Source organism: Ixodes scapularis, unplaced genomic scaffold, assembly GCF_016920785.2.
Source record: "Ixodes scapularis isolate PalLabHiFi unplaced genomic scaffold, ASM1692078v2 PGA_scaffold0__279_contigs__length_252992795, whole genome shotgun sequence".
Lineage (NCBI taxonomy): Eukaryota > Metazoa > Arthropoda > Arachnida > Ixodida > Ixodidae > Ixodes > Ixodes scapularis.
Window position 1 is genome coordinate 3,855,514 of NW_024609835.1, and position 23,174 is coordinate 3,878,687.

The 23,174-nt window shown below is 49.2% G+C and overlaps 3 protein-coding genes across 3 annotated transcripts; 1 reads left to right on the plus strand and 2 right to left on the minus strand.

Moving 5' to 3' along the window:
* The first annotated feature begins 379 nt into the window (after window positions 1–379).
* LOC115325727 lies at window positions 380–9,601 on the plus strand. Its single transcript, XM_042289818.1, has 3 exons — window positions 380–401; window positions 4,840–6,345; window positions 9,438–9,601. Exons 1-3 carry the CDS (start codon window positions 380–382, stop codon window positions 9,599–9,601), a joined length of 1,692 nt encoding a protein of 563 aa, XP_042145752.1.
* A 2,446-nt stretch (window positions 9,602–12,047) lies between these two features.
* LOC115311305 lies at window positions 12,048–13,691 on the minus strand (the record flags this gene model as incomplete). The annotated part of the gene is made up of 1 exon (XM_029969927.4): window positions 12,048–13,691. A coding segment is annotated over exon 1 (1,644 nt), but the record flags the coding sequence as incomplete, so codon positions are not given.
* A 1,873-nt stretch (window positions 13,692–15,564) lies between these two features.
* Window positions 15,565–16,917, minus strand: LOC120850387. Its single transcript, XM_040222851.1, has one exon. It carries the CDS (start codon window positions 16,915–16,917, stop codon window positions 15,565–15,567), a length of 1,353 nt encoding a protein of 450 aa, XP_040078785.1.
* Between the last annotated feature and the right edge of the window lie 6,257 nt (window positions 16,918–23,174).

The window sequence follows — 23,174 nt, forward strand, 5'->3', positions numbered from 1 at the left end:
TGCGTACCGTATGGCATCGCGAAGGGTGGAATTCTTTGAATGCATTAATCGTCGCAACTTACCTTCACGTATTGAAGTGTCACCGAATCTACTTATTTTGCACCGCGACCGCGGCAGGTTTCGACCAGGTTTGACAAAGCGCTGGTGCAGCAGACGAGAGAGCCAGTAAAGAAGAGAGGGGGCTGAGAAGGGGGCAGCCGTTTGCTCGTCGCTCGTTCGACTCGGCTGCTCAAACGTTGTTGCCGTGGCGTACCGAGGACTCCCATTATTCGTCGCGTGGCGCGCGCGGGCTTTTCGGATTTTGGCAAAGTGTCTATTGTGCGAACAAAAGCGCAGGCTACAAAAAAAAAAAGGCTTTTTCCGACCACTGGACTTCGAAATGACAGAATACTGTGAAGAAGGTAAGAACTTAAAATTTCCGCTTTCATATTTCGGCTCCATAACGCAAGGAAAGGTTTGAACTTGAAGCAAAAGAGCGAAAGAAACAGTAAGGCGGAAAACGCAGCTGCAGCTCGGCGTTTTCACCTCAGCTAAATCAAAGTGTTGATGCAACTCTTCGTTTGCTCGCTGGTGTTGGAAAGATTGTTGATGACGTGGATAAAGATTCGTGCGATCTAAATTTTGTTGAAGGCGGCGGAGGAGAGGGTTCGGCTGATGATGAACGCGGTGCTGGTTTGTGTGAGTTGGATCAGCGCTCCTGTCGAAATGGTGGTGACATCGCCAAAGAAAGCGCCATTTTGAGAGCCTGCGCTAGCTCGTAGAAAGCGCGGACGGAGTTGCAGGCACAGACTCGGAGGACTGCTTGTAGAGCTTCGAAGGAACACTCCTGGAATGAAGAATTCATTATTGTGTCTTCCATACAATTCTCACCGCTCTTTTAAGCGTTCTCCGGAGTGACGAGGGTTTACGGCACATCCGAGCTCTGCAGGAACGCCGTTAGAAACGCATCGGAAAACCATGCATATCAGGAACATGGCTGCGGCAAATGCTGCCTTTTTGGTTTTGCCTTCTTCTTTGCAAAAAGTTCAATAAACCAGTTCTGGCCTATTCTTTTTGGAGTCCAGAGCATGAAGGACATCGCACCATTTCTTGTTGGTGTGTTTTATGGGCAGAGCAAGCTTCTATATGTAACTTATTCTCTGCAACGGTTGAATGACCTTCTTCAAGAAGAAATTTGCATTGACAGCGCAAACATTCCTCTTCATGTAAGAGCCATAATTTGTGATGCCCCAGATATGCAGAAGAAGATTCGCCCCCATAGAAGGAAGGAGCACAACTATAGCCCTCCCGTGGTAAAATACTACTAAGCGGCATAAATAATAAAATTGTGAGCTGGGCTAGTTGGTGAAAGTTAAACATAATGTAAATGCCATAGCGCAAAACGCGGGAGGCTAAGGAGAGGAACGAACAGCGTAGAAAGCTGTAAAAACATGTCCTGTGCTGTTCGTTCCTTTCCCTAGTTTCCCTTGTGCGCTGTCACACCTACGTCATGTTCGCTATTTTGATCATATGCATGTGGTTAGAGAAGTGTACTTTTCACTCTGTCCGATTCTTTGATGCTAGAAAAAGTGTGCATTTATATACTAGTGCCATTTGTCTCTGGGTTTTGTAGGCGGAGCTTCTCCTACAGATATATTGCTAGAAGGGATGTCCCGAACGTTCGTCGAACCTGATTTTTTTGTTGAACTTCAATGTTTGACTGATCGACAAACCTTGGAACTTTAAACCAGATTCTACAAGGTTCAACTTTGTGGACAGTATGGTTAGACCTTGATACAAGCATGTCTAGGTCTAGAGACAATGTTTTTATGGAATAGGTTGTTTTATTTTATAAACAGTTACCACCAACGAAACATATTTCTAATAACTTAAATGTTAATAGCATAAGTTAATATTGCTATATTACCTAAACAACCAAACTGTTTTGCACTTACTGAAAGTCGAATATTTGACTTGATCATTTGTCATCACCATCCAATGCAAAGTTAACTAAGCCAGCCCTTTGCGCATGCGAATAACAGTCGAACCCAAGTCGAACTTTCTCGACTTGCAATTAAAGTTCGAAAAAGTCGAACCTGGTCAAACTCGAACTTCAACCGGTTCGTGACATCCCTCTTTGCCGCACTCCGCGATTTTTTTCAGAGTTCATCGATTTGGCTGGAAATTGGCTGACCGCATTAGTAACCCTTTCCCAGCTGATAACCAAAATATTTTTGCTAAAAATGTTCCTTTAAGGTTCCGAATTTTTAAGTTACGTAGGCCTCGAGGGTTCCAGGAGGCAACTTTCTACTGGCAACAATGAAAAATTACTATTTTCCCCACCCCCGCACGTCACCGGCGGGCAGGCGGACTAACGATGCGGGCATCGTATTTCCAACGCGCAGGCGATAGATCAACAGCAACGGCGCTCATGCCAGATTGGCTGCTTGGCAACGCGCGGGAACTTAAAGGGGCCCTGCAACAACTTTTTGGCTGATTTTTAATTTGCGCTGATCCTGAGCGCACTGAACGTAGAAACTTAATGAAACTTTTCTTTTCTCAAATTTCGCTTTAGTTTAAAAGTTATAGGCAAATTATAATTACAAAAACAAGCAAGAAAATAACCTCCTTCATGACGTCGTAGGTCCTGGCTTGAGCGGCCGTGAACTAGAGGAGGGATAGTGAGCTCATCGAGCGCTCACGGCTGCCGCACTCCGTGTCGACGGCTCGAGAGGGCGCCACTAAAGCACGTGGGTGATAGGCTGTATGAAGCGGGTGGTCAGGGCGGCTCGCATTGCATTTGCTACATGATTAAAGACTAATTCGGCATAACACTTCATTGGACACAAGCGACAGCAAACACGGGGTAAATATCAGTTCGGAACGGGAGCCACTTCGCGCTGCCATACCGCCAAATGGCAAAATCGCCAGCAAAGCCGGCGCCGAAAGCCTTCGGAACGGTCGGAACCGGTCGGATCCTCGACCGCAGCGCCGCCGCGTACATCCTAGTTCTTTCTACGCACGCCGTTCGTCAGCGCCTCATCGCACTAGCCCTTTCTAATATGCGCCTTTTTTTTCCGCCGCTTGGTGGTGGGTATGTCGACGAGTCATTTCTTGTTTCCGTACTTTATAAACTGCATTTGTTTCTTTTCTGATCTCATATACTGAACAAAAACTACTTTCATACATAATTGAAACGGTTCGCGACACTTATATTCTGTATCTCGACTAAAAAAAAGTTTTTAGCGGTTCTGACCAGTAGCAAGCCCAGGACCAAAGACGTCAGATATCGCGCGCTTTTGCCTACGCGGGTCGCCCTCGTAGGTGGAGGAGGTTTCCGCGTCGTCCGGTTAAAATATGACGCACTGATATTTAGTTACTCTCTCCGTGCCCGCTGGCTTGCCCGAACCCCAAGAGACCTGGAAACCACAAAAAAGGTAGATGCCTAAATATGATTGCAGGGCCCCTTTAAATGACGGATTCGGACGGCGCGTGTCTCATTCGGGAGCGCGTTAACACCCTCCCCCCCCCCCCCCCCCCCACCCGCCTGTGTTCACGCCGCTTCGTGGCGATAGTATGCCGCCGCTAATTACAAAACTATTAACCCCTCCTTCCCTCCCCCCTTCCAGTACAGGCCGCTTCGCGGCCTCCAGCCGTCAACCTAAGCCCCGCTGTCCTCCAACCAATGCACCTTCGGAAATAGAGTCCCATACCGTTTAGTTCAACAAAGTTTCGTAAACAACATTGTTTTTTTTTGTCTCTTTTTTTAGTACTAATTGTTAAAAAGGAATGTTGTAGATATCGCCAAATGCCTCGACAAAACAAAATGTTCGAGAAAAAAAAAAGGTAAAGCCCACACTCTGGATAGAACCCGGGTCCGCTGCGTAGGAGGAAGACATCTTACCACTAAGCTACGCTACCGCTTCGGAAGCCCGTTGTTACCGCTGCCTATGCTGAAGGCGGCAGCGTCTATCTCCGCGAGCCAGCCAATCCGGCGTGAGCGCAGTTGTTGGGGGTGTATCGCCTGGCCACCCGCGTAGTCGCGAAGCAGATTTCCGGGCGCCAGCGATCGAGATTATTTTTTTCACAGCTTCAAAGGTGGAAGTCTTTGCAATGGATAGCAAACTGTGCTCCGCGTTAGATTGTAAAAACAATGCCGGGAAAAAGCTTTTTTTATACTTGTTTTTATGGGAGAAAAAAATGCGCTTCCCGGCAGCAATGCAGGCCAGCCACGTCAAGGTGCTTTTCCTGCGAGCTGTGTGCCGACAGAACTAGTGCCAGGTGAAACATTCTCACTTATTCGGAATACTTTATCGCTGCGTGCTGCGAGTTGAGTATGCTTCTGCAGCTAGAATTGCTTCAAGAGCGGCCAGCGCAGACTCAAGCCGGCTGTGACTGTTGTGTTCTGCTATTTCTCTTTCACTTCTTCTTCTATGTATTGCCCTACCTATCTCACTTTAAGAATCCTATCCTCTTTCTTCTCTTCTTTTCTATGACATAAAAGCAGTTTATCACGAGGCACCGGACGAGATGGTCGTTCTTTCATAGCGGTACGCTTGCTGCTGAATTATACATTATGGCGACGAGGATCTACGTGAGTTCTGCGCTGGACTGGGCTTCAGCGAGGACATGCGGGGAATGCTGATCGCCGAATGGGCAATTTCTTGCGTGTCCCGGCAAAACCTTCCCCAGAACTGATCCAGCAACAAGATGGCGACTACATCGAACGGCATCACCGAGTGCTGAGAAGCCATCTTGGAGCAGTCATGGCCTCGGGCGGCAAGCTACCCCCAGAGTTCTTAGTCAAGCTGGGACCTCCGCCCATTCCATGGGAGCGATGGATCAAGATGTTTGAGCGTTATTTGCTGGCAACTGGCGCTCAAGAGTTTGGTGCAGAACGCCGTCGGGCAATGCTGCTCAACTGTCTCGGAGAGGCCGGCCAGCAGATTTACGACGCTCTACCAACGCCTGAGCCTGCTGTTGAGGAAGCGCTAGCACCGCTGGCAGCAGCAGGTGGCGAACAAGTTGTGGGAGCTCCCCTTGATGCCTACGAGGAAACAGTTAAGTTACTGGAGGCTGAATTTACACAGCCAGTCAATGTGACGCTCCAGGAGCTCCAGTTTCATCTACGAAGACAGAAAGAAGGCGAGTCCCTTCGCGATTTTCTGTCGGCTCTACGGACGTTAGCCGCCAACGCTAATTTTGGAAGCCGTACTCAAGACTGTATCCGGAAACAGTTCATGATTGGAGTGGCTTCAACTAAAATTCAGGAACGGATGGTCCTCGATGCAGCTCTCCCGTTCGACGTTGTTATGCATACCGTCATGAACCTGGAAAGATCACGTCGAGAGGTTCGAGAGTGGGCTAGCGTCGCTGCACCGAGCGAGCAGACCTCTCAAGTGACGCACTCATCAGACTCGTCAGCCTCGAGACAACCCAGGGAGAGACAGTCCGGGCGACGTGAAGGGCATGCTTCCAGAACGCCATTCAAGCAGCCTGCCTGTCAGCATAGTTCTTCACAACGGATATGCTATGAGACATCGCCGCCACCTCCACAGAGGTCATCATCCCAGAGGGTTGCGAGACAACGTCCTGCCTCGAGAGACGCGTGTGCGACCTGCGGGGGAAGCGGCCGAGATCCGTTCTCCAGCCATCAGCAACCACGACCTGGACAGTCGTCGGACCGCCGTCAGGACCCCGCGGCACAGTCAATTCGCTCAAGGCCAGGCTGGCAAGGGCGGCAGTATTCAAGGCGACATGACAATTTTCGCCACACACGTACTTGTGCCAACTGCGGACATGGTCCTCATCGATGCCAGAGCTACGACACCTGCCCCGCAAGAAACCTTTATTGCTACAACTGTGGTCGCAGGGGTCACCTTGGCCGCGTATGCAGAAGCATACGTCGGGACTACCAGCGATCGCGATACAAGCAAGTGGAGCAGGTGCTCTCAGATTATGATGACTACGACGACGACGATGATTCTGAGATCGTATGCCACATAACAGAATCATCAACTAAAAAAGTCTTGATTACCGCCAAAGTCTTTGGAACGCCGATACAGTTCCTGCTCGACACCGGGTCATCCGTCTCAATAATGGACAAAGCCACGTTCATGCAATGGTTTGCGCGAGATGCACTCGTCATACCACCACCGGTGACGCTACTGAATTATTCGCGCCAGCCCATTAATATCATGGGAGCCTTCAAGGCAATGGTGGTATTCAAGCAGCGTCGCTCGCAAGTACTATTCTACATTGCAGACCAAGGCACATCATTGTTAGGCATGGACGCCGTCGTGGCACTCGACATCAAAATGAGCGGAGCAACGCGGACTTGTTTCTATACTGCGACCAGTGACACCGGTGAGGCTTCTACAAGTGCGGCAGAACAACCGTCAACGTCGTCACAATTACCTACATTGTCAGCCAAGTCGACGGTAGCAAATTCAGCCGCGACCTCTCAGCTGCACGACTCGTCAGCTGCACTGGAGGAACAGTGGACTGAACGTCTTCTGCCACCAGCAAAGGCAAGTCGGACTCTACCAACTGCCTTAGCGAAGCCTGTGTCTTCCATTCCTAGACTTCCATCATCTCTGACACACTTCGATCATCTTTTCACTCCAGGACTAGGCCGAGTCAAGGGAGTCACCTGTAAGATAAAGGTCCGTTCCTCTGTCACTCCTGTTAAACATCGTATGAGACGTATTCCTCAAGCTGCTCGACAACAAGTTTCTGACGAGATTAAACGTCTTGAGGAAGCTGGAGTAATCGAACGCATTAATGCCTCAGAATGGGTGTCACCGATAGTAGTCGTCCAGAAGAAGGACGGCAGTATCCGCATGTGTGTTGACCTTCGTGAAGCGAACAAAGCGGTCGTAATCGACTGCTACCCGCTTCCACACATTGAAGAGTTGCTCAACGCCCTACATGGAGCGCAGCGTTTTTCCAAATTAGATCTCGCTGCCGCATACCATCAAGTCCCATTACACCCGGATAGTCGGGATTTGACAGCGTTTATTACGCATGAAGGACTGTTTCGCTTTAAGCGAGTGTGTTTTGGATTAGCCTCAGCGCCAGCCACATTTCAGCAGATGATGGCGAAGATATTACAGGGCTGCAAAGGAGTGCTTTTCTACCTCGATGATGTGGTTGTCTACGGTAAGAACCAGCAGGAGCACCTGGAACGCCTGAAAGAAGTGCTCGTGCGCATATCTGAGGCTGGTATGAAACTCAACAACAAATGCGTGTTTGACGTAGGAGAAATTTCGTTCTTGGGGCACAAAGTTAGTGCTGCGGGGATTTCACCCCTTCAAAACAAAGTCGACGCTATTCGTGCGGCACCCATTCCCACGGACCTAAAGCAGTTGCGGTCATTCCTAGGAATGGTTGAATATTATTCACGCTTTATACCGCGCCTGGCTTCTGAAGTGGAACCGCTTCGAACGTACTTGAGGAAGGACACCCCGTTCATCTGGGACCAGGCAGCAGATCGAAGTTTCAATCGGGTGAAAACGCTGCTGTCCTCTGCAAGAACGTTAAAGATGTTTGACCCAGAGCTGCCTATCATCGTAGCTACGGATGCTTCAGCTTATGGAATTGGAGCAGTGTTGCAGCAGCTTCACGGACAAGACATTCACCCAATTGCTTTCGCATCACGAACGCTGACTGCCGCAGAAAGGAAGTACTCTTCGGGTGAACGAGAGGCCCTTGCGTGTCTGTGGGCCTGTGAAAAATGGCACACATATGTCTGGGGTCGCCAATTCACTCTGCGCACAGACCATCAAGCTCTCGTCGCTCTTTTGGCCACAAGAGGGACCGGACATCGCCCACTCCGGATCACTCGGTGGTCGACCCGGTTGCTGAACTATAACTTTCAAGTACAGTACCAGCGTGGCGCAGAGAATCAAGTAGTTGACGCTCTCTCCAGACTTCCGGTACCGGAAGATGAGGGAGGGACAGCATTTGACGAGCAGATTGTGTCTTTCACCGCTCTGAACGACGAATGCATATCAAAAGCTCAACTCCAACAGGAAACGGCGGATGACCCCCAGCTGACTGTAGTGATGTCTTATGTCATGTCGGAATGGCCACCATCTAGGGCGTTGTCTTCCGACGAAGCCATCTTCCACGCCACTAAAGAGACACTCTCTGTATACGACGGTCTCCTGCTGCGCGGGGAACAGTTCGTCGTTCCTACCAGTATGAGAAATGCTCTCATCGGCCGAGCACACGAGGGCCACCCTGGCATCGTCAGGACGCAGACTCGCCTTCGCGAACTATTTTGGTGGCCCCGCATAAATGCGGAGGTGAAAATGGCAGTCCAAGCCTGCGGTGTTTGTAGCTCGGCTGACAAGAGTGCAAAGACATCGCCAACACCTTTGCAACCCGTGCCCTTGCCAGAGCGACCATGGTCAAAGCTCGGCATCGACATCGTTGGCCCATTTGAAGCTTCGCCACCAGCGTATCGGTACTGCATCACGCTCGTGGATTATTTTTCAAAGTGGCCTGAAGTCCATTTTTGCTCCAACGTCACGACAAGCACGGTGACCGGTTTCCTGAAGCTCGTCTTTTCTCGGGAAGGATACCCCGACACCATTGTGTCTGACAATAGACCTCAATTTTCTTCTGCAGAATTCGAGAGCTTCCTGGCTAAGCGAGGTATTAACCATCACCTGGTCTCTGTGTATTATCCACAAGCGAACGGGCAAGTAGAACGATTTAATCGTACCTTCAAGTCGTTCTTACAGTGTGCTGCACTAGAGAAGCGTCCAATCCACTCTGCCGTTCTGGATTACTTGTGCGTGTGTCGTTGTACGCCGCACGCAACGACAGAACTGTCTCCTGCGGTTCTGCTACATGGACGCAAGCCACGCAACCGGCTTCACATCATTGGCCTTTCTCCATCGCAGTTCTTGAAGAACCCATTTGAGGAGCTGCAGCGTCTGCTGTGCCGAGTGCAGCGGGGACAAGAGCACAGCAAGCGCTACACAGACAGACGGCGAGCTGCCAAAGTTCCGACATTCCAGGTCGGCGGATGGGTGCGCGTCAGGAAGCCAGGAAAGGTAAAGAAGGGAGACCAAGCTTTTGGTCCGGCAATGAAAATTGTGGAGCGTGTCGGTCGATGGACCTTCAAGCTTCAGGACGGTCGGATCTGGAACGCCTCCAAGCTTACAGCGGCAACGGCTCCACCTGGCCCAGATAACGTTGAGAAGTCGTCGCAAGCAACGACACAGTCTTTTGAGCGCCTTCGTACACAGGGAATTCTCAGAAAGACCTCTAGAAGCCAGCGTCCTCATCATGAGTGGCGGCCAAACAGATTAAAGCAGGCTACTCAGTGGCAGCAGCAGCAGCTAAGGCCACATACGCCTCCGCCTTTTCCACCTCCACGGGGACAAGATGAGGATGGAGACGAAGCGTGCCCAGGCAGTACAACCGGTCTTTTTGACTCTCGACAGGGTGCCGTGACGGTGCCACCAAGTACACACCAAAGAGTGAGGTTGCCACCGGAAATTCCCGTTCCCTCAGTGGATGCTACAATTCCCCCAGTGCCAGTTTCCGTTCCCCCAGTGGAGGAGCTTCGGCGATCGACCCGAACTCGCCGACCACCGGTTCGGTTTAGAGATCTGAGTCTCTGACCCGCGGTGACAGACGTGACAGTTGACTATATTTGTCTTGGGGCGAAGAGAAGTTTACATATTTCTTTAACGCTTATTATCCGAAGTGCCATTTATTGCTGGAATTCTGTAAATAACTTGCCGTAGTTTTGTAAATAAGTTGCTGGAATTCTGTAAATAACTTGCCGTAGTTTCGTAAATAACTTGCTGGAATTCTGTAAAAAGAAACTTTCTGACAGTGTTATTTGAGATATTGTGTACAAGAGTATGAGTGTTGAGTGCGAATGCTTTAAAAATAGCCTAGGCTAAGAGTCTGATAATGAATGCTTAACTTGAATTTCTTTTGAATTATGATTTGTGCATCTTTGCTTTGTATGTATAATATCTATGACTGGCTTTGTTATGTGCATTTTGTATAGTCGTTTTTTCTCCAAAAAGGGGAGGGGGGAAAATGTTGTGTTCTGCTATTTCTCTTTCACTTCTTCTTCTATGTATTGCCCTACCTATCTCACTTTGAGAATCCTATCCTCTTTCTTCTCTTCTTTTCTATGACATAAAAGCAGTTTATCACGAGGCACCGGACGAGATGGTCGTTCTTTCATAGCGGTACGCTTGTTGCTGAATTCTACAGTGACCACTACGACATTCGTCCAAGGAGGAGCGGTAATAATATCGAGAAAAATAGTGCATATTCTAGAACTATCCTCGTCATTTGGCGCGGTCACTTGTTGCCCACAATTGTTTCAGTGTTCTTTTTTTTCTTTTTAGAGCGCAGCTCCTAGGCGCCCGTTTCCGGCTTGAGTGGCGTCGGCGTCGGCGTCGGCGTCGCCGTCGCCGTCGGCGTAACCGCGCGTAACCCTAGTAACCATCGTGAGGGTTACGAGGGTTACTCTCACAAGGGGTACCGTCACGAGGATCATGAGGGTTACCCTCGTAACCCTCGGGAGAGTAGCCCTGGTAACCGTCGTAACCCTCACGAGGCTTAGCAGGGTTAGTTACCCTCAAAAGGGTTACCCTGGCGATGTTCACGAGGGTTACCCTCACGAGGGTCACGAGGGTTATGAGAGTTACCCTCACGAGGGTTATGAGAGTTGCCCTCATGGGGGTCACGAGAGTTACCCTCACGAGGGTCGCGAGTTACCCTCACAAGGGTTACTATGGTTACCCCACGAGGGTCACGCTGTTTACCCCCACAAGGGTCACGAAGGTTATCCTCACGAGGGTCATGAGGGTTACCCCTGAGGTCACGTGACCCTCCTGAGGTCACGTGACTTCCTGATGCCACGTGACCCCTGATGTCATGTGACCCCCCGGTCACGTCACCTCCTGAGGTCACGTGACCCCCCTGAGGTCACGTAAACCCCCTGATGTCACGTAACCCCATGAGGCACGTGACTTCAGGGAGTCACCTATCCCTCAGTACCCTTCCATCCACTCCTCAAGAGCTGCGCTCTAATCCGGCATTACAGGGAGTTGCAAACGGCTTTCATTTTAGAGCGCCGCTCCCGTGGGCGTAACCGCGCGGTGAATTATGGGTAAATTTCCCCGCTAAATTTAGCGGAACAGTTTCCACGCTAAATCTAGCGGAAACATTTCCCCGCGAAATCTAGCTGAAACTTTCCTAGCTAAAGTTAGCAGAAACATTTCCGCGCTAAATCTAGCGGAAAAATTTCCCCGCTATTTCTAGCGGAAAAATTTCCCCGCTAAATCTAGTGGAAAAGTTCAGCGCTAAATCTAGTGGAAAAGTTCAGCGCTAAATCTAGCGGAACAAATTCTCCGCTAAATCTAGCAGAAAAATTTACCCGCTAAATCTAGCAGACAATTTCCCAGCCAAATCTAGCAGAAACATTTCCCCGCTAAATTTAGCAGAGAAATTTCCCCGCTAAATCTAGGGGAAAACCTTTCCCGCTATATCTAGCGGAAACGTTTCCCCGCTAAGACCTTCAGAGCGTGACGTCATGTCACGTGACGCGCAGGCTTTGAAAGCTGTCTAGGAGGTGTGGGCTCGGGCTACCCTCGGAGTTCCACTCGACCGGCCGATCTGTTGAAGACGAGAAGCGAAACGTCTAAACAAAGTTCAGGTCTGAGTTTAGACCTGACTTTCGACACATTGATTGAGAGAGAATTAGCATTTATTGAAAGGAAGACAGCGAGGTCAGCCAGCGCTTTGTGCCGGCTTGCTACGCTGTGAAAGAAGATGAAATTAAAAAAAAGGAAATAAAAAGAAATAGTATAGACAAAGATAGCAAAGATACAAAGAAAAAAGATAAAAAGATGAAAAAAATGCGCACGCACACAATACACACACACATACAAACTCACAAAACTGTTACGTTGGCAAGTGTTGGCTCACTTTGCAGCACACTGGACTGCAGTTCCTTAAAGTGTTTGTTGAAGATGTGTCTTCTTAATGAAATGTAAAAGAGCTTCAGTGGCCTTGTAACTGTCTGTGGTGGAAGGCCAGGGTCCAAACAGAAGCTTCAAGTCTACCTGGTCCTCTTCCTTTAATTTCAGGCGAGTCTTCAGTGCGGTCCTTTCAATACTGTAATCCCCGCAGGCACACAGGACGTGTTCGATGTTATGAGTTGTTCTACACGATGAACAATCGGAAGATTCAGCTTTGCCAATTTTATGAAGATAGTATTTAGTATATGCAACATTGAGCCGCAAACGATGTAACACCGTCTCAAGTTTCCTTGGTAGTCCTCGTGGTATCCGGAATTCGAGTTTAGGATCAATACGGTGAAGGCTGTAATAGTAATATTGCGGATTTTCCCATAAAGATAGGGAGATTTCATTTCCGATAGATTCGATTAAATGATTGGCATCAGATCTTGAAAACGGAATAGATACGGAAATTGTGCTCTCGTGGGCGTCTTTAGCGGCTCTATCGGCGCACACGTTTCCAATTATCCCGGAGTGGCCCGGAATCCACTGGAAGATGAAGTGATGTCCTTGATGCGATGCATACTGAATAGCCTGTAAAATATCATGGACTAGTTGTGAGTTAATGTTGTCTTTTCTTATCGAAGATAGAGCGTACAACGCAGACCTGGAGTCGACAAGTATTGCCCAACATCGTGGGCTTTCAGTGCCCGCGTGTACAACAGCTGCACGAATAGCTGCTAGTTCTGTCGCTGTTGATGAGGTGGCGTGGCTTAGTTTAGCCTTTATGTATGTGGCTGTGGATGGAATGTATACCCCCAGGGCTGAAGATGTGGGAATCGTAGAACCATCGGTGTAGATATGAGTAAATGACTCGTAAGTTCTTTGAATATATTCGAGAGATATTTGTGTAATTACCGGGGAAGGAGTTGAATTTTTTTTAGTGATTCCTGGTATGCTTGTTCTTATTTCCAAGTGAGGGTACTTCCAAGGTGGATATTGTGGAATCGCAGCTGCCTCAATTGAACTTGGCATATAGTCTTCTAGTACCATAATAACTTGCGCAAAGCCAGATGATGGTCTATATTTGACAATGTCTACCAGGTGGTGTTTGTACACTCTGGTTTTGTGTCGTAGATGAGCTCGCAGTGTTTCTTGCGTCCTTAATATTGCGGGAGATTTCGCACGAGATTCCGCCAGAGTTCCAGAGGTGGAGGTATATTTTGGCAATCCAAAGCAGACACGAAGTGCTTGAGCTTGCGCGCTTTCAAGTTCTTTAAAACAAGACCGCGAGACAAGTTGCATGACTGGCAAAGTGTAGCGCATAAGACCGACAAATAAAGCGTTATACAGAGCCATCAGCGCCGATACAGAGCATCCCCATCTGGTTCCACTGATCATCTTGATTATATGTGTAAACGAGGGGAGCTTTTTCTTTAACCGTTTAATATGGGGTCCCCACGTCATTTGCCTATCGAGAGTCACGCCCAAAAATGCATGTTCGGAGACATATGGGATTGGGGTTCCTTCTAAGTTAATGGGGTATTTGTATGTTTGTTTCATTGTAAACGCCAACGCCGCAGACTTCTCTGGTGATATGTACAAGCCTCGGCTGCTAAGGTACCGTGCGGCAGTGTCAGCGTATAAAGATACATGCACAGAAACAGGGAGTACCTTCAGAAGGCCTATAAGGCATATGCTGAACAGCATTGGACTGAGTACCCCACCTTGGGGAACCCCCTGTTTGACCTCATGGAAGTCAGTGTTGCCATCTTGTGTTGATATATAGACTTTTCGTTCTTTAAGGTAGCTGGAAATCCATGTAAATAAGCGCCCTCCGAAACCAATCGCCTTCATGTCGGAAAGTATGGCCTCGTGTTCTACCGAATCGAAGGCTGCTTTCATGTCAACGAATACTGCGGTGGTGACCTGCTTGACTGATTTCATTTGCTCTATGCTAGACACTAGATCTATAACGTTGTCAATACTGCATCTGCCACGTCGGAAACCACTCATGGATGAAGGATAAATGCATCTATTTTCAAGATCCCACTCCATGCGTGCAAGCAGCATGCGTTCCATTATTTTGCTTATGCAGCTAGTTAATGCGATCGGGCGATATGAATTGATATCGAGTGGTAGTTTCCCTGGTTTGAGAATTGGTATTACGCCAGCGATTTTCCAATCTTGGGGTATAATGCCAGTCTCCCATGAGGTATTGAATAAAGTGAGTAGGGCCATTTTAGCAGTTTCCCCCAAGTGACGTAAAGCTGAGTAGCGTATGCCATCTGGACCTGGACAGGACTTAGTGTTGGATGTAGCAAGTGCTACGTCTAGTTCCTTTAAGTTGAAAGGGTCGTCCATGGAATTACATGCACTTACAGGGACGTGACCATCTGGGGCACCCTTGCTGTGATTGTTACCGGAGGGGCAGCTTGTAATCTTTCTGCAGAACTCTTCTGCCACGACTGTTTCGGGTATTTGCCGTCTCAAAGAAATGGCTCTGAAGGGGTGAATTTGCTTTGGCCTTACACTGAGGCTTCGCGTGATGTGCCATATTCGGGTAGTTGGCTTCCTGGGATCAAGGCCGGAACTCAGTGACCTCCAGCGTCTTCTTAAAGGTTTATCTAAGTGCCGCTGTACACGTTTTTGTGCTCGTCTGGAGGCCTGAATATCTTCAACGTCTTGTGTTTTTCTTGCTTTTCGTTCAGCCCTTCGACGGATGGCACGAAGACGCTCATATTCTCCATCAACCGTTGTCTGCGGGTTTGTCACGTTGAAATATTTTGTTGCTTCTGAAGTGGAAGATGTTATGGCATTCACAAAGGATTCTGTTCCAGTGAGCATAAAACTGACGGCTTCCATTTTTTCTTGAAATATTTTCCAGTCGGTAGAAGGTACCGAGAAGCGTTGTTTGGAACAACGCAGACCTCTCACTGTGGTGTATGTCGGTGCATGGTCACTTCCGTGAGTTTCAATGTCAGCGAACCATGTAGTTTTTTCAGCAAGACCTGAAGATGCAAACGAAATATCTAAAGGGCTGTTCACTGATGCACCTTTAAAGAATGTAGGACTTCCATCATTTAGTATTACAAGATCATGGCTTAGCGTAATTCCAAGTAATGCCCTTCCTCGAGCATTATTCTTCGCACTTCCCCACAGTGTGTGGTGAGCATTAAAATCTCCTGTCAGAAGATGCGGTGGCGGGGTTTGTTGGAGAATAGCTTCAAGTCTCTTAGTGTAAAATTCTGCTCGAGGAGGTATATAACCAGTTATAACACTGAATGAGATATCGCCTTTTTTATAGTCACAGCAATATATTCATTTGTCCTATGGGACGAAATATTGTGCTCAATAAATGTGAGATCTTTTCGAATGCCAAGTAATACTCTGCTAAGACCGGTTTCTCTGTGGGAGTGAAGAAGCTCATAACCAGATAATCTGATGTTAGGTCCTACTCTTGATTCCGAAATTGCTACTACAGGAAATTTGTGTTTGAAGAGGAATTGCCGAAAATTTGACAGCCTATTTCGAAAACCTCTTGCGTTCCATTGAAGGACAGTGGCCTCACTTCGTAGTTTATCTAGTGACACCAGAGCATCACGAATTGAAGGACAGCATCAATCAACGTAATAAGCGCTTTGGCTATAGGCGAATCCCAAGAGCAAAGAAGATTGCGGATGACATTGACAACTGTCTGAATCTTGACCTCAGACATTGGTGGTTGCTGTCGTGTAGACTTCTTTTCGGGTCGTTTGGTTTCTCCTTCTGATTTATCAGTGGATTTTGCAACTTGTGTGGGAAGAGTTGGAAATTCATCTTCACTGTTCCACTTGATTGGGGGATTACTCGTGTTTTTCTTCGCGTATTTCTGCAGGTGTCTCAGGTTGGACTGCTTGGATGATGAGGAGTCTTCGCTCGTTGGGAGCTCTTGAGCTGCAGATGGTTTGTTTTCCTTTGACGCAGTCGTTTTAGGGGTCTCTTCTGCCAGTTGTTCTTTCGATGCGAGCAGCGCCGCTTTCGCGGACGCATAGCCAACTTTAGCTTGGCTCTTGTACTTGTATATCTTTTGTTCTCTTTGGTATGCCGGACAAATATGAGATGTCGAGTCATGAGCTTTGCCGCAGTTCGTGCAGAGGGGGTTGTCTGCATTGCAGCCGGTGCGTTCATGTGGTCCTCCACAGCGTGTGCAACGTGACTCTTTCGTGCACGCGGTTCGAATGTGTCCAAACCCATTGCATTTCGAGCATTGGCGAGGTTTCTCTACAAACGGTTCCATCCTGTATCTTGTATATCCAATCGTGATGTATTCCGGCAAAATGTCTGTGTTGAGGACAACCTTAACAACTTGGGACGTGCCTAGCCGACGAACGGAGATAACAGGCGCCGTAGCTCGTATAGCCACCTGAAGTTCCGTGTCATTTATGTCTGACGGTACTCCGTATAGAACTCCGATGGCCGATTCACGGGGAAAAGGCTCGTAGGCCTGGACAGGGATGCCTCCGATGGTGGTCAGTGCAAGCAAAGCTTTTGTCGCATCTCTGTTTCTCGTGTCTATAGCAAGTAGATTCAGCCTTCGGTTTGGCCTGACAAGGATGATTCCATCTGGGGCAGTCATCTCTAGCTTCTCGGTGATTTTCAGCGGATTGATTGTGGCGATTATTTTGGATGGATCTTTTGGCTTCAGTACCACTACAAGGTGGGGATGTTCTTGTTTCGTGTTTCTGACGGTCTTATTACTTGTCTCGGAGCTGCTGGAAGCTTTGCGTTTTTTGCGACTCTGGACCAGGTTATATGGGTCGGAATCGTCACCGGGATCGTCAGAGATGCTCTCGTAGTAGGAGATTGTGCTCGAAGCACTTGACGTACCCATAGGCAGATCTTCCATTTCGACTGAAGGTATGTCCTGGCCGGAGGAAGGGCCGGCCTCGGCCATGGCAGATGAGCGATCGACTCAATTCGAAGAAACTGTTGCGTTTGGCTGGCCAGGGAGGTGAGAACTTTGATTAAAAAGGAAAAATATAGAGACGAGCTCAGGATCAGCAACGATAAGTTCGACTTCTTCTTCCTTTTCGATCGAAACATTGATTGCTATTCGTGTCTAGTATTACAGAGGTTAATGAAGCAGGTGTTGAGCTCCATTAATATAGCAAAGAGCCGTTGCCTGGTTTGTCAAATGGTTGACGTGCAATATTTTCTCACAGAAGAGGGCGTGGAAAGTGTGTATTTTATTATATTACGGAGAAATGTTATATGGGGGCTGAAAAGGCTTAAAACCATGAAAATATTCATGTAATTGAGGGGAGGCATGTAAGCTTACAGCTGATGGAAACTGTACAAAACTAAAACTTAATTTAAAAAAAAAAATCGTATATACAGGGTGTCACAGAAAAAAAGAATTGTAGTGAATTTTTATAGCGCAGCTCTTAGGCGCCAGTTTCCCGCTTGAGGGGCGTCGCCGTCGCCGTCGGCGTAACCTGAGGTCACGTGACTCCCACTGAGGTCACGCGACTCCTGAGGTCACGTCACCCTCCCTGATGTCACCTGAACCCCTTAGATCACGTGACCCCCTGAGGTCGAGTGACCCCCTCCTGAGGTCAAGTGACCCCCCTGAGGTCAGGTGTCCCCCTGAGGTCACGTGACCCCCTAAGGTCACGTGACCCCCTAAGGTCACGTAACTTCCGAGGTCCCGTGCCCCCTGAGGTCAAGTGACTTCCTCATGTCACGTGACGCCCCTGAGGTCACGGGCCCTCCTGAGGTGGGTGAGCATTGCGTTCATTCACTACTCGTGCCTTGTTTTTTTTCGCTCTTTCCAAGTTTGCGTGTAGCCCCCCTGAGATCACGGGGCCCCCTGAGGTCACGTGACCCCCCACTAAGCTCACGTGACCCCCTGAGGTCATGTGACCCCCTGAGGTCACATTAACCCTGAGGTTACGTGACCCTCCCTGATGTCACGTGACCCCCTGAGATCACGTGACCCCCTGAGATCACGTGACCCCCTGAGGTCACGTGGCCCCCTCCTGAGGTCACGTAACTCTCTAAGGTCACGTGGCCCCTTGAGATCACGTGACCCCCTGAGGTCACGTGACCACCCTGAGGTTACGTGGCCCCCTAACATCACATAACCCCCCTGAGGTGACGTGACCCCCTGAGGTCACTGGCCCCCCTGAGATCACGTAACCCTCCTGAGGTCACGTGACCCCTAAGGGGGCGTGGCCCCCCTGAGGTCACGTGGCCCCCTGAGACCACGTGACGTCCTGAGGTCACGTGACCCCCCTGAGGTGAGGTGAGGCGAGGACAACGCTTATTTAAACCAAGAACAGATGCCAGTGCCCAAAGCGGGGGCCACGCCGGTCAGGCACCACACAAAAGACAGTCCCCAGACATATTTGGGCGCGAGCCACCGCGAAATCCGTGCCCCGAATGGCGCGGGGCAACAAGTTCAAAGAGAAACTCGGCACGCGACACCCGACCACGAACACCGCGGCGACTCGCGTCCGCAGGCCGTCCCCCGCACGATGCAGGAGCAGCGCGACCCCGGCCCAAGGGACCGACGCGGCGTGGTCTCCTCAAGCGTGGCGTCGACGTCCTTGGCGGCGTGAAACGATGATGCGTTTCATTATGACGAGGGCCCAAGTCCGTTCCGCCACACAAAGTCGAGGATGGAAGTCAGGACCCTCGTCCGGCGCTCGCAGTCGCTGGCAGGATGCGCCTATTCTTGCATGGTCGTCGGAAGGTCTTCTAGAAGAAGAGTAGCCCAGGCTGCTTGACGCTTGGCAACCAGAGCGGCGCACTCCCTAATGGGATGGTGAAGTTTCGGGAGTGCATCTGGGTCTTTGCATCGCTGGCAGCGAGGGTCTGGTGGGACATAGTAAAAGTCAAGTTTAAGTCGCCGGGTCAGCTCGAAGCGATAGACATGATGAGGCGTGACCACTCCACCTGTCCTAATGCGTCGAAGCAGGACCATCTGGTGCCTACGGAATGTGTTTTCGGGTATTGGGAACGGTTCTGGGGTCCAAGAGGCGCCGAGTCGGTATTTCCAGTCCCGGCGGACGAGGCGAACATCATCGACCGGGTCGTACACGAAGACTTCGTTTTCGGGAAAGTGGTCATCGTTGGGCGACGTGGGAGGCACCGGTAAGGTCCGCGGGGAGGAGGGGAAATCTCTATACAGCTCCTCCGATGCAGCTTTGTGGGCCTTCTCGTTGCCGTCAATGCCCGCATGTCCTGGAACCCAGCGTATACTGACTCAGATGCTTCGATGGCGGTACAAACAAAGTGCGGTGTCGTAAATAGCGGCGATTGTCGGACTTGATGTGAGTAGATGCGTTTTGCGCGTGAATCGTGTTTTGAAAGTCCGTGAACACCGTAAGCATGCCGGTCTCTAGATTCCTGACCTCATACGTCTGGAGGGCGAGGAGGACGGCGCGGGCTTCGGCTTGTTCGGGCGATGAAAGGGTCATGTTGGTGCTTGCAACAACGATAGGATCACACTCTGCAGGACCATGGGACGGCAACACCGCAGCTGCCCCAGACCAACCGGATGTGTGCAGGGCAGCGTCCGTATACGCGATGACCTGGGCAGGGTCCCGAGATAATGCAGTCACCTCGGCTTGGTGTTGACGGACATAACGCTCCCGACGCTTGGCGTGGCGCTTGGCATCCATATTTTGCGGGACAGGCCGGGCATGTTGCGTGAGATCAATGAGATCCCATGGAAACTTGGTAGGCGGTAGGTCGTTTATGTTCGTTACAGCTACTCCAATGAAACGAGCAACTGCCCTCCCCTGGAGCGTATGCTCAAATCGGGCCATGCGGATGTCGAGTTACTGCTCTAGTGTCTCTCGAAGGTCGACGAGGTGCAGGCACTTGCGAAGCTCCGACGTTCGTGTGTGTCGAGGGAGTCCGAGGATGGTTCGGCGGGCCTCGTTATACAGCGTTGCAATCTTCTCGAAATGGACTCGTCTGAGGGAGTAGAAACGCGCTGGACGTCATTTTGAGTGATTATAAGTGATTTTCAGAAAATTACTTCTAACTTTTGAATAGGGTATCGGATCGGGCTAAAACTTTATCATCTGGTTCTGGCCTCTAGCGCTACCTTCGGGCGGAGAATGAGGGTTTGGCAATGCCTAGTTTATATTTGCAATAAACAAAAAAAAAAAGAAAAACAGTAATTTTTCTTGACGCCCTGAAGAATTACCTTTTTCTCATGCACACTCCTAAATGATTGCTTGAACGCATTGCATTCTATTCGAACAGTCAAAAAAATAAATATGGGTAAAAATTTTTTTTCTGAGCTACTTTTGTTAACTTCTTTTGAGTTAAACTTTTTATTATGCATATCTGTACTTCACGCACTATTGTATATTCAAGCGGATATTCCTATTTTGAAGATAAATAGTGTATTTGTGTATTTTATACGTCATTCATTGCACCGTGAGGTTTGGCCTGGTGGTTGTGGATGCTCTTTTAATTGTAATTTTAGCGCGATCTTGGTAACAGCCTCTGGCTTACATGACTGCGGTTCATTTCATTGTATATATTTCATCGCTTACGAGAATTAGTCTATATGTGTAAGGTCACAGCCCAGCCTGCGCATGTTCGCCGCTTTGGAAGGCAAGCGAAGTACGCGCCACACTCACGAACGCTGAAAATGGCACCGTCCAGTAGCGCTTTTCTGGAATGGTCCGTAGACCATTTTATCGTGTATAGTGCTACTTTAAGAGCGAGAGAGAAGAGGAGAAAGGGCTGCATGCGCTTTTCCCCTTGTTGATGCGCTAGAAAGAGCGGAAGTCTGAAATGAGAGTCTTCGCCGGTGTTGGTAAAAGACGCTTGGCATAGCGATACGGCACGGGCCTCTGGAGGAACGGTGCCTGTTTGTTCTGTGAAGTGAGACGGTTTGCAGCCCGGGGACTGTCGGGCGACAAGAGCTGCTAACTATCGTAGGTGCACGGAGAAGGCGAGTGGTTTTCCGCGCCGCCGACATGGCGGCCGCTTCGTGGGACGTACTCTACGTACCGTCCTTGTACTTTCAGACTTCACTCCTATGGAACAAAATCCGATTACGCCGGCCACGACAAGGCGATTGCCTCGGGATAGGCACGTAGCCAGGTTTTTGTTTCGGGGGGGGGGGGGGGGGGGGGCACGGGCCCCTTCCCCCCTGGTTGCGTGCCTGCGTCGGGACATGACAGCTGGTCGACTGCCCCATAGTTAAGCGAATGTATGCTTGCATCATATTTCTTCAAGACCCAATCATCCATTCAAGACGAGATTATCTCACCTACTGGCGAGGAGCGACGTCCACGACGGTCTCACCCTCGTTTGGGTGATGAACAATCGACGTGGTTAAATCAAGAAGGACAGCATGGTGGGCTCCAGAGGATTGTTAACGCCATCAAAAGAGACGAACGCCGGATATGAGGTATTCTTGCCGACAGGTCAAGTGGTCGTCCGGAAGTTTACCGGCATGCGAAAAGTCAATATTCTTGTCTGTTGTAGCACAGATATCCGTGTTAAAGGGGCCATGAAATGATTTTTTTAACTTCTTCTTGCTTAGCTGTAATCCTCAACTCCAAAGCGAACTGTGAAATCACGCGGTTGTGACATGCTAGGGCACCGGTGCAATGACCCCAAGCTTCCACTGTGCTTTTTAAGCACACCATAGAACTTGGCATTCGTAAATGATGATATGTTCCTTCAGACTCATGGGCCACGAACGCGAATTCAAATATTCGTCGACGAATTGATTATTGACGAGCGCATACGTCCGAGTGACGCAGTTTTCGTCATTTTGGCCTTTGTGGGCATTGCAGAGAGGATATCTAGAACCATAGATACATGATGATAACATCATAGCACACTGACATTAATGAGCAGAAAACGGGCCCAGCTACAGAAAATAAATATTACACTCGTGAGGAATAAATATGTCTGTAACTTGTTAATTACAAAGACGATCGAACACACCTCTGAGCATCTAAGTTTAATGATATGTGTTGATGAATAGTTATATAGCAGGTCATTTCATATACGTCATTTGAGCAAACACCAACTTGTCAGTTGAGAAAACAAACCAAAAAACGCTGCGATCAAATGCAAGCTATTGAAAAAAAAGCACGTTATATCAAAATCTTCAGAACTGCCAATTCGTAAAGTCGTCGATTAGTACCGATGGTTAAAGATCGCAGGACCTTCTTCGCTAAAAGATTTTGTGATTATGCGGTTACCTGGGGCTGAAACAACTTTCCCGAGGCCCAACATACGACGTATACATTTCGCATTGATTCCCAGAAACTTCAACGTTGAAACAAAGTCAAGACTATGCGAAAATCGCACGCTAAAAGTCTTATCGATCCTCGAACACATCCTGGAATCCGAGCACCGCTACGGCGATATGATTGATGCTGTCGCACAGGTGCTAAAGGGGTATTCACACGAGGGAGAAATCCCGGGGATTTCTCCCCGGCTCGCGCATCCCACGACGAAAACGTCAGGCTTTGCGATGTGCAAAAGCCTCGCGTTTTCATCTCGTGATGCGCGCGTGCCGGGGAGAAATCCCGGGGATTTCTCCCTCGTGTGAATACCCCTTAAAGAGCGATCTTCCACAGAAAAGTTATAAAGTCTCATTCGTTCAGATCATCACGTTATACGTGCGTCTTAGAGCACGAAGAAGTCCGAGATTGTTGGCAAGCAGTCAGCACATTACGACTACCGCGCACCGCACAAACTCGCATTCACCAGCTCTGGGCGCAGCCATCTTACCGGTGACATCACGGCTCTTGCGAGGTCACGTGACGAGTAGACACTCGGTTGCTATGGGCAGGGTGCCAGCTCGGCTCGTTGCTATGGTACCGCGTGTGACCAATCGCGGTGAGAGGCGGCACACGGAAAAGCGTGACGCTACGCTGCCATATAGAGTGGCTCTAGACAAAGCGTTTGATCGTGTCAGGAGCGATGGACGACGACGAAGTGTTTTGTATGAGGAACGCCAAATCTTCCGCTCCCGGTAATTTCGATAATTCTTTTGCCTTGTAGTCTCCAGATACCTATAAATATTTGCGAACAAGGTATATATATATATATCAGTGTCCCAAACGCCGTATAGAAGCAGACGCACCTCGAAGGAATTGCAGCCTTCCATCGCTGCTCCCCATAGATGTGACCCGGCATGACATCGGCCCAAGGAAACGTCAC